The sequence below is a fragment of the Arachis duranensis genome, chromosome 5 (assembly GCF_000817695.3).
Source record: "Arachis duranensis cultivar V14167 chromosome 5, aradu.V14167.gnm2.J7QH, whole genome shotgun sequence".
In the NCBI taxonomy this organism is placed as follows: domain Eukaryota; kingdom Viridiplantae; phylum Streptophyta; class Magnoliopsida; order Fabales; family Fabaceae; genus Arachis; species Arachis duranensis.
Window position 1 is genome coordinate 32,491,306 of NC_029776.3, and position 10,781 is coordinate 32,502,086.

The 10,781-nt window shown below is 32.9% G+C and overlaps 1 protein-coding gene across 1 annotated transcript; it reads left to right on the forward strand.

Annotated features, from left to right (window-relative positions):
- The first annotated feature begins 2,557 nt into the window (after positions 1-2,557).
- On the forward strand, positions 2,558-7,153 carry LOC107489100 (uncharacterized). The gene is made up of 4 exons (XM_016109871.3): positions 2,558-3,495; positions 3,586-3,776; positions 6,421-6,495; positions 6,575-7,153. The coding sequence occupies exons 1-4, from the start codon at positions 2,778-2,780 to the stop codon at positions 6,971-6,973; spliced, it is 1,383 nt and encodes a 460-aa protein (XP_015965357.1). The 5' UTR covers positions 2,558-2,777; the 3' UTR covers positions 6,974-7,153.
- The last annotated feature ends 3,628 nt before the right edge of the window (positions 7,154-10,781 follow it).

Genomic DNA, 10,781 nt, shown 5'->3' on the forward strand with positions numbered 1-10,781 from the left:
AAGAATCAATTATAAAAGCAGAAATACTTTGCTTGTGTCCAGTAAAAGGAATGAAATTTAAGAGAGAGAGATGAGACTCTTAGTGGAATTTGAATCAGCATTCTACAACTTATCTGGACTCTTAGAAAAGCTCCCCGAAGGGATAAAGAGGAATCTCTGCTATTTGATAAAAGACAGAGAAGACCACAAGTGCCAGCTATGTGTCTCAGAGTTATCTGAAGAAAGCAATAATGAAACGGAATCAACCCACATGATAAAGGAAGAAGACGACGCATCTGAAGGTCACATGATGAAAGAGGAGGACAGCACATCTGAAGCATCTCTCAACATTATTGCATAGTGACGTAAGCGCTTAGGTCATAGAGCACCAACAATGTAGCTGGTGCAAGATAATAAACAATGACGTAAGCAATGACGTCATAAGAAGGGTAAGGATGGGAATTGTCCATCAGACCTAACCATTATAAATAGGTTGCTTTGTAAAAGCATCAGACAATAGAAAGCAGAAGGCTAAGAGTACTCATATGCTAGGAGAGCAAGGAGGAAGCTGCCAAGGCGATTCTAAAGTCTGAAGAAGAATTCCCTTAGGAAAACCCAATTCTAAACTCCCCTCTGGAGTTAGTATTTACAATCTCCCCTCTGGAGATAAAAAGATTTTATGTAAAATATTCTAAATAAAGGAAGCTTTTTCAGAAAGGTACGCCTTTATCCTAATCTCTTAGTTATGAATTATTTAGAAAGTTTAGAATTAACGGAAGAATCTGATTATTATAGATTATCTGCCTTATTAGATAATGAAAAACAGGCTGTTCTAAAAACAGAATTAAATCTCAAATCAAATGAAAATTTTAATAAACAAAATCTTTTAAAAGAAGTTTTTAATAGAAAAAATATAATATACTATGGAAAAATTCAACTTGAAGCTCCTATAAAGATAAAATCCGCCAATGGAGAACTTGAAATAGCTTTGATAAATGATGAAGAATTGAGTAAACAGATTGAGAAAATTAAGGATCAACAAAAAAGATCTAAAATTGGATGGATTCATATTAGTACTATACAAGTCTTAATCAAATCTACATATATGAAAGGAATTAATTCACCAATAAGCTTAGCAATCTGTGACAAAAGAATTACTGATGACCCAATAGATCAAATAATTGGAATTGTTCATGGAAACTTGGCAAACGTAAATGTTAAATTCAATGCCCATCTTGGATATGCTATACCTTTATCAACTGAAAACCTTGGAAGATCTATAAGTTTGGCCTATAAATTCCACAGAAAGAATCTAATGGAACAAGACGATGAACCTTTTTCAATTACATATGCAATAAATTATGCTTTAACAAATAGCTATCATAGTATAATATTTAAAAACAGAGAAAGAATTTATGTTGATGAATTATTTCAGAAAATTGTAAAAACAGAAATACCAAAATATAAAGCTATTGAAAATCCAGTTCTATTATTAAAAGAACCATCAGGAAATTAGTTTCATCAAATTTTCAAATAAGAGAATCTAAAATTAATAGCCCTTTAAGTTTATCCAAGTTAAAGATTAAAGAAGAAAATTCTAAAATAAAAGAATTAACAAAAAAGGTCGAAAAATTAAATGAAATCCTAAACATTAAATTATGACAATAAATAAAGAAAAAATATATGTAACTTATCAAGACAAGAAACAAGAGCTCTTTGAAAGAGAAAATCGGTTGAATTATTTACAGTTTTCTGAAATAAATCAAAGAGCATTTAAAGCCCTAAAAATAATCTATGACAAGTTGAAAAGAGAAGTTGAAGAGCTAGAAAAATTAATAGAATCTCTAGAAAATAGTGATGAATCGATGATAGAGTTTGTAGAAATTTTAAAATAAATAATGAAGTATAAAAAGATTGAAAAACCAGAAAAGAAAATCATATTATGACTTAAAAGAATTAAAGCTGTTAAAAGAAAAAATGGAGAATGAAGTTGAAAAATTAAAAAGATATTTAGAAACAACAGAAAGTGTAGAAATAAAAGAAATTTTTGAGGATTTAAGAAAATATATTAAAAAAAAAGACAAACAGATAAAAGATTTTATATACAATAACCCATGCAAAAAAATATTATAAACTAAAACAAGATTGAAAAACTATAAAAACCAGAATTATGGTCACCTTTTGATTATAAATTATTCAAAGTCATTTTACTTTTAAAAATTGGTATCAGAGCTAAGTTAACGATTAAGGGTAACACTTTTTCTTTAAACAACACTTTTAATGATACACTTTTAAATCAATAAAAAATAAAAATCTGTAAATCTGTACCAAAACACATCTGTACACTAGACGAACCCTTTTTAAAATGTACTTTTAAACAATTGAGAGCTGACATACCCAACCCTGCCACTCTCCATGTCATCAAATTAGATAAGGTCCAACTCACAAGAAATAAAAAATCCTACAACCCCAACAAAAGGCACTTACATTAATGGAACCCGACGAAACCTTCGGCCCAATTCTCATCGCAACTAACACACAAAAACCTCAAAACTCCACAACAAGAAACCCTCACACGGTCACACCCCTTTATAAACCCATCAAACGACACTCCCTCACTCTTATCATATCCGGCTTCTCTCTCCTACACGCCACACAAACCCCTGACTACACTCAAACACACTCCGCCGCCGCATCCCGCGGCACTCCTCCAGACCACCACCACCACCACCAAGACATAAATAAAATCTCAAGAGAAAGTACTTCTCTTTGTTAGTGGTTTTGCGCACGTGTTCCAAATGGCGACCACCACAAGCACCACCGCATCAACCGCAGGAGCAGCAGCAGCAAACGACGTTGCAGAGGGTCCAGTCCTGAGCGTTGTGAACAAGCGCCTCCGCGCTCTTCGCAAGAAGCTGAACCGAATCGTCCACACCGAAGAGTCCGTGGCCCAAGGAAAGCCCATTAACAAGGAGCAAGAAGAAGTCCTCCGCTCCAAACCCTCCGTCCTCGCACTCATCGACGAGCTCGAGAAGCTTCGATCCCCTTTGTCCGCCGCCGTCACCGAAGAACTCAACCTTGCCCTAAAAAATAATAATAACCACCACCAACCAAAACCCCAACCGGAACCTGAATCCCAATTACAGCCACAACCACAACCCGAACCTGTCTCTGAGGCTAAGAACGATGACGTTTCTGTTGTTGAGGATTTGATTAACTTGATTTATTTCGGGTCCTTGTTTGATGTGAAGTCGCAGAACGAGTTCACGTCGACGATGCTCACGCGCACGCACGAGCGTGGTTGCTGCCTCACCTATGATTATGTAACCGACGACGCCACCGATCTGCTCAGAGAGAGGGATCTTGACCTGATTTCGGCCATGAGGGGGCTTCTGATCTCGCGCCCAGCCGATTCCAGCCTGTCGCACCGCGATGCACTCTGCCGCTGCGTTGAGCACGCCAGGCTCTGGCTCGCTAGGGCTCCGCAGCCAATCGAGCCCAATGCCGAAGTTACCTGTACGTGTTTGAACGAATTCCGTTGCTTTTTTGAAGTTTTAAAATTTGCGGCGTTGATTGATTCATTGTGTGGTTTTTGTTTGTTGATAGATGCTGGATTGAGGGAGAAGTTAAACAAGATTATGTCTTCAGAGTATTTCATCACTACTCCTGAGATTAAGGCTACGGATGAGGTTGCTGCCGCTGCTGCCAGTGGGAGTTACCAGTCTTTCCAGGTCCCTGTGCATGGCACAGCTCCGGTTGAGGGCGAAGGAGGCTCGGTTTCTAAATCTCCGGATCAGGTATAACTATAACGATGCGCTGGTGTCATCTTAAGATGGTGCGATTTACATATGTGGATAGAATGTGATGTATTAGTGCTAACTTGTCTCATTGTTGTTGTTGGTTTTCCTATGGAAATATATTTAAACTGCTTTTCAGATGAAATGTGCTAGCTGCTGACATTGCTTTGTTTGCTGGATGAATGGTTGTTTGAGAGTTATGGGAGTAGGAAATATGTTTATGACTTTTGTTTATTTCGCTTGGTGTATATTATCATAAGAGAGAAATCAGTATTAGGATATATGTAAGTATTGTTGAAAGCTGGTAGGCTGTGTTTTGGTTAATGGGTGGAAGAAAATAAGCCATAGATACAAATAGACCTAGACATAACAATACACAATTTTTTTTGGTTTGTTTGGGAAATAATCCACAACACAGGACACAAGTCATAATTAAATTAAAATAGCAATATTATTCTTCTTTTTCCATCATCAACACCATGTCAATATTATTACAGAAAAACACTCTGAATGACTTAAATATGGGGAGGGAGGAAGGGAGAGAGAGAGAGTTGTTGTCATGGGAGAGAAGCAAAAGACAACATGTTGGTGGGAGTAAAAGAGAAGAAGGGAATGGTTGGGGAAAGGAGGGTAGATTTGGGGAATTCACAAAATATTAAAGGTAAAAATGAATAAAAAATTTGTGTCCAACATAAAAAATCCGTCTCAACTTCCTGAAGTGACACAAAATACACCTCTCGTCTATTGTGTGCAACTGTGTACAAGCGTGTCCTTCAAAAAATTGTCTCTCCAACTAAATGGGAGACAGTGTGCCACCGTGTCTATGTATTAGATGGATACGCCCACTAACCAAACACTGTCTTAGGGTCCTGGTTAAGTATTAGTGCATTATCTTATGCATCAAATGATCAAAAATTGAACTGTAGTCTTGCATTCATATATCAATGAGCAGAGGTACTCAACTAAACTAGTTCTTGTTCCAACATGGGCCCGGGTAGTTTTGATGGTTTATTGGCTTTATTCAGGTTCTCTGTGTGGTGCGTGAGTTTTAGGAGAAACATTAGTGACAGTGTAATCCTTTAACATATTATATCTTCAAGATTATTATTGCGTTGATACAATCATTTGAACTTTCTGTATTTGGAGGTTCAATAATGATCTCTTGTTCTTATTATCCCTTATTCTCTATCTCATGCTGTAGGTTTGTATATTTTTAATATATTTAGAGCTTTTTCTTTAGTACATATGCAATCAAAATATTTCATAAAAGGATTTATTTTATTTTAATTTTTTTTATTAGGGTTAATGGAAGAGATACCACTATCATACATGTTATATTGTACATTCTTTGAGTAGTTCAATCTTATACTTTTGTAAAATCTGACTTTATAATTGTTTATAATAAACCTTGGATGTAATTTTTTAACAGAAAGAAATTTCATACAATTTAATGGAGGATTGACAATACATTAGTATAAGTTGTGAGTTGTGAAAACGTTTTCTAATTCTCAGGATTATTAAACTAGTATCTATTTGAAGAGAAGAGCCGGCTTGAGGTGGTTTATATATGTGAGAATAAGGCTAACGGGGGATTTGGCTGAATTAAATGGAATGTTCCAATATAAAAAGTAAAGGAAGAACAACTTTAAGTTCACGAAGAAACCATTTAGAATGGCCCAAATCTAACATTTTTATTGGAAATCTTTTATGGTTCACCTCACCTAGCAAGATATGGCCTAGATGTTAGTTATTGTTGTGTATCATGTATTTGTTCTTGACATTTTTATAATAAGATGTTTTCAACATAAATATGCTTGTGTTTCTTCCTCTTTCTTGTCCCACATATAGATATGAGTGAACATTCTAATTGATATACCTTATATGTTATTATGTTCAGAATCAATAGATCTCCTTGGATGTGTGTTTAAAGTTTGATGATTGAGTTGACTATAATGCTAAAAGCATGTAGATGGATAAATTATCAATGAAGTTTACATGAACACCAATGCATAATTCGATGTCTTTCAAACACACTCTTAATGTGATAATGGAACAAACTATACTATTCAAATAATAGTTTCATGCTTAGCTGCAATATCTTTTTCCCTATCTAAAAGATACCTGTGTATAATTTTGACTGATCATGATAAACTGTAAATATGCTTTTCTTTCTATACTAGTCTTTTGAAGCAGCTTCAAATCTTGTTGGTTGGTTTATTATAGTAGTTTCATTACTATGCTATTTAAACTATTTCTTTTTGTTTTTGTTGATGTAACTTTTATATCCCTTAATATTTTGTTGCACATATTTTATTATATATATGGTAAAAAGTAAGTATACTTTTTAACCTCAATGTTTGGGGTTAATTTCAATTTTAGCCTAAATTTTATTCGTTCAATTTTACACCTAAATATTTATGATAGATTCAATTTTACAGTTACATACACATCTGTTACATTATTGCAGAAGTTATAAAATTGTTGGTTATTCATTGATATGATTCGCCTAGAGAACTATTTACTGAGCACCTATCTTCTTGAATGTCTTTGGTGAAGAAACATGTTAGCATGATGAGCAAGTTTCTCTATATCTTTTGTGATTCAAGCCAAAAGACTCGGCTTAAAATTTCCCTATCATTTATAGGATGAAGGAGCCATAAATTATCAAGGACATGGATCTGGAGAAGAGAACTCTGATCCTGAAGGGGAGCTTCAAAAGGTGCTTATCCTTTGCAATATATCTTTCTAGCCATAGAACATGTGATTTGATCTGATTCTCAAGGTAACTCTTTATGCAGGACGAGGTTGAAGTAGAAAATGTGGAGGTGGTCACAGCTCAGAATGAACAGACCAATGCACAGGTCGACGTGGAGTATAATCAACGAGACATGGAGACAAAGGATCAGCACTATCCTAGAAGGGGTTATCAGAACCAAAGAGGGGGTCGCGGTGGTGGAGGTAGTCGGAGGGGTTATTCAAATGGACGTGGAGGCCGTGGTGGTGGTGGAGTTGGCAGAGGAGGCTACCAAAATGGTCGCAATCAATACTATGATCAACCTGGAAACTATTATCCAAAGAACTACTATAACAACAGAGGAGGCGGAGGAAGAGGCGCGAGAGGAGGTGGCTACTCTTACAACAATGGTTCAGGTGGTCAATTCAATCATGTTGCAGGTGATGTTGGGGTTCAATCATGAGTAATAATCATGATGTGTTCATAGTGTCCGGGGTGAAACTCTTAAAATTGTCTTAAGACGTGTTCTCGAACATTTTTGTTGACATTAGCAACACCACCACTTTAGACTCCACCATTTTGTAGCTCATTAGCTGTGTACTCTGTGCGTGAATCTTACATGAGAAAAACTATTTAACTACTACTTTAATGTTCTGTTACACACCTTTCTATTTGCATTATTTTTCTATATTAATTGGGGAGTCGTTTTAGCCATGACATGATAGGATAGTATCATTGTTATATCATTTTCATATGCCTTGAGATCTATTTTAATCTTTGTGTGGAGGTAGAGATAAGGTGTGATAGTTAGAAACATGTTTTCACAAGTTATTTGTTTTTCTTGTTTTTACTTTTCTCTAATGAGATGTCCGAGAGCATTTAATTTTCAAAATCAGTATTTAAGAACATTAAACCTTCTTAAATAATTTTAGAAAGAGAAAGTATTGGGAAATAATATTAATTGTGTACAATGTAAAATGAATTAAAGAAAAGGTAAAATTAAAATTAAAAATTAAATTATTAATTAATTATTTAATTTTAAAATTTAAAATTTGAAAATTAATATTAGTATTTAAATTCATTCACAATAACTACGGTTATTTCTAATTTTATTGTAGTCTCCAATACACGTCTAAAATTAATCGTTATCTTCTCTGGTTTTTATCTCGCGTCACTGAATTTCTCGCTGGTCATACTGAGGCCGTCGCATCATTCCACCGATACCGTCCTCACTTCCGCCGGTTAGTTCGATGCGCCTCGCCCTCTGACGCTTAGCCTAATGTCTCTGCCGCTATTTTCGTGCCTCTCTTCCGAACCAGCTTCACTTTCTCCCATTCCCAAGCATGGTTAGCTCCTTTCATGATGCTTGTCATGACTAGTCCTTCAAAATTGTTTTACCATAATAATAATTTCTTCTGTTTATTCATCTTCTATTTTAATGGTCAATTTAAGATGATCATTTTAGTAGGTATACGGATGGTTATTTTATTTTTATGTAGATGATTATTTTGATTGGATTGAGTTTAGTTATATATAATTAAAATATGTTAGATGTTCAATTTATTAGATATGCGGATGATTATTTTTATGGATGGTTATTTTATTAAGGGTGAGTGGCGTGTGGCCAAGTAGCGACGGTGAAATAAGATGATTATTGATGAAGGTAGGGTGACCGCTAGTTGAAAAAGGTGGGGTGACTGCTAGTTGAAAAAGAAGAGAGTATTGGAGGATTTCAGATGGTTATTTTTTTTGAAATAACTAACTGAATTTTTTAAAAATTTAAAATTTGAAATTGGAGAATTTAAAATTTAAAATTTGATGTGAAATAACTAAATAAGAGTTTTTAAATTTATTATTTCGTAGGTAATTTTCATTTTTAACTCATTGGGCTAAATAAGCAGACCATTGTACACATTGTATAAATACTCCATTAGCTCTTTAGTGGGACTCTTTTAAAAAAAAATATACTTTAAGAATTTGGTGAATTCTGAAAAAAAAAAAACACCCGTGGGGATTACCTGCAAAGCGGAGGTTAATGGAGACTCAAAAATTTCTATGGAACCTGTTCTCACGAATAAATGAAAACGGGAAAAAGAATTTACTTAAATATTCTTTTATATATAAGCTGTATAAGTAAGCCTAGTTTATTTTATTTTAATTTATATATTAAAATTATGTATGTTATTATGTTAAATATTTATTTGAATTGTATTTGATTTGATATATTTGGTTGAATTGTATAAAATTTTATTATGGTTGTGTTAATTTTTTTTTTAAATTTAAAACTTAATAATACCATGGATATCCATAGATATTTGTCTCTCCCGCACGGAAAAATAACCGGAGACCGTGATGGGATAGGGGCATTTTCTTACCCCCTATGAATACCTATTATTATCTCTAATTCAATCACATTCTCTCCGTTTTAAAGGGTAAATTATTTCGTTACATATCACATTATTATTGATTGAAATAAATTGATGTATCTTGGTTAAATTTAATTTTTTTATTTAATCTAAGTTTTAATAACCTAACTTATTAACTATAGTATATTTCTTTTTGCAATTTATAAAAATTATTAAAAGAAATCTCATTTTGTAATTTATTTTTTCGTAAACCACATTTATTAATCATTTCTAAATAAATAATTTAAAAAATTAAACAACAAATATAAATAAAATTCAAGAGACATTATAAATTCTCAAAACATTATATCTTTGATAATTCTCTCTTGCTTCCATCAGATCTTTTAAAAAACTTATATTATATATTTGGTAGTTATCAAAAAATTCTCGAGTACAATAAAATTTATTTTTAATTATAGTTCAATTAAAATCGTATATGTTGAATAAACTTATACTGAATAAATAAATTGAGATATATACTGAGATATATATAAGCACATAAAATCATAATTTTTGAGGTAACACATTTTATAAAATAAATTCTCTTAATTTCATCTAATTAAATTTAAATTTCAAATTGTGTGTAGATTACATAATTCTTTATCTCTTCCATTTTTTTCTCATGTTCTTAACAATTCCGAATTTAACCGGTTTTTTTTCTCAATTTGTCTTGTCTTTGTATGAAGTTCTTTACGAAAAATGAATTTTGTTTTAAAAAAAATACTAAGAAAGTAAGAGAGAATTATCATGTATTATGATAATTTTGTATGTCTCTTGAATTATTTTTATTTATTCATTTTATTTTTAAATTTTTTTGGTTAAAAATGATTAATAAATACATGGTTTGAAAAAGAAAAATTATAAAATAGATTTCTTTTAATAATTTTTATAAATTCTAAAAAGAATTATACTATAATTCATCAGTTAAGTGATTAAAATTTAAGTTAGATAAATAGTTAAATTTAATTATGATAAATCAACCTGTTTTAACCAATAATACTATAATATATAATAAAAAATAATTTATCTTTTAAAATACAAAAATTTGGATATAATTTATCTTAAAATTTATATGATAGGCTTACTGTTTTTTTTTTTTTTGTAATAATAAAGTGTGAATTAGATTTCTAATCATTGTCACATTAAATGCATTATTTCTTTTGTTTTTGTTTTTTATTTTTTAAATTGGTAATTAGTTGTAGTACGTTGAGCTAGTGACTTGAATACCGCCCATGGTGCACTGTGAAGTTGGCAAAAATGGAATGAATGCTGTCCCTAATGTCACGTATGCAAACTAGAAATATTTTAGTCACCAAACAAAAAAAAAAAAATTTTAGCTTTGTATAATCTTCACCTGTTGGCTGTATCTTTGAAGACATGAAAGACCAGTTGCTCATTATGCACTCTAAGCACTAATTCACCCACTTCTACATCAATTAGAGCTCTTCCAGTGGTTAGGAATGGTCTTCCTAGAATTATAGAGGCATTCTCATCCTCCCCTGTGTCAAGAATCACAAAGTCTGCTGGGAGAAAGAACTTGTCCACTTTGACCAGGATATTCTCCACTAATCCGTATGCAGGCTTCATAGATTTATCTGCCATCTGCAATGCTATCTTTGTGGGTTGTGCCTCTTGGATTTGCAGCTTCTTCATCACGGATAAGGGCATTAGATTTATGCTTGTCGCCAGATCGCATAGGGCTTTCTCAAAAGTTGTGCTCCCAATGGTGCATGGAATTTGAAAGCTTCCTGGATCTGGCATCTTCCTTGGCAACTTATTCTGAATTACAACACTACATTCCTTAGTTAGGATTACTGTCTCATCTCCCTTTAAACGCTTTTTCTTTGACAACAACTCCTTCATGAA

Excerpts from the sequence above, each read along its gene's own strand:
- LOC107489100 (XM_016109871.3), top strand. The coding sequence starts at position 2,778 with ATGGCGACCACCACAAGCACCACCGCATCAACCGCAGGAGCAGCAGCA. Across the intron at positions 3,777-6,420 it reads TTTCTAAATCTCCGGATCAG|GATGAAGGAGCCATAAATTA; the intron begins GTATAACTATAA and ends TATCATTTATAG. Across the intron at positions 6,496-6,574 it reads CTGAAGGGGAGCTTCAAAAG|GACGAGGTTGAAGTAGAAAA; the intron begins GTGCTTATCCTT and ends CTCTTTATGCAG.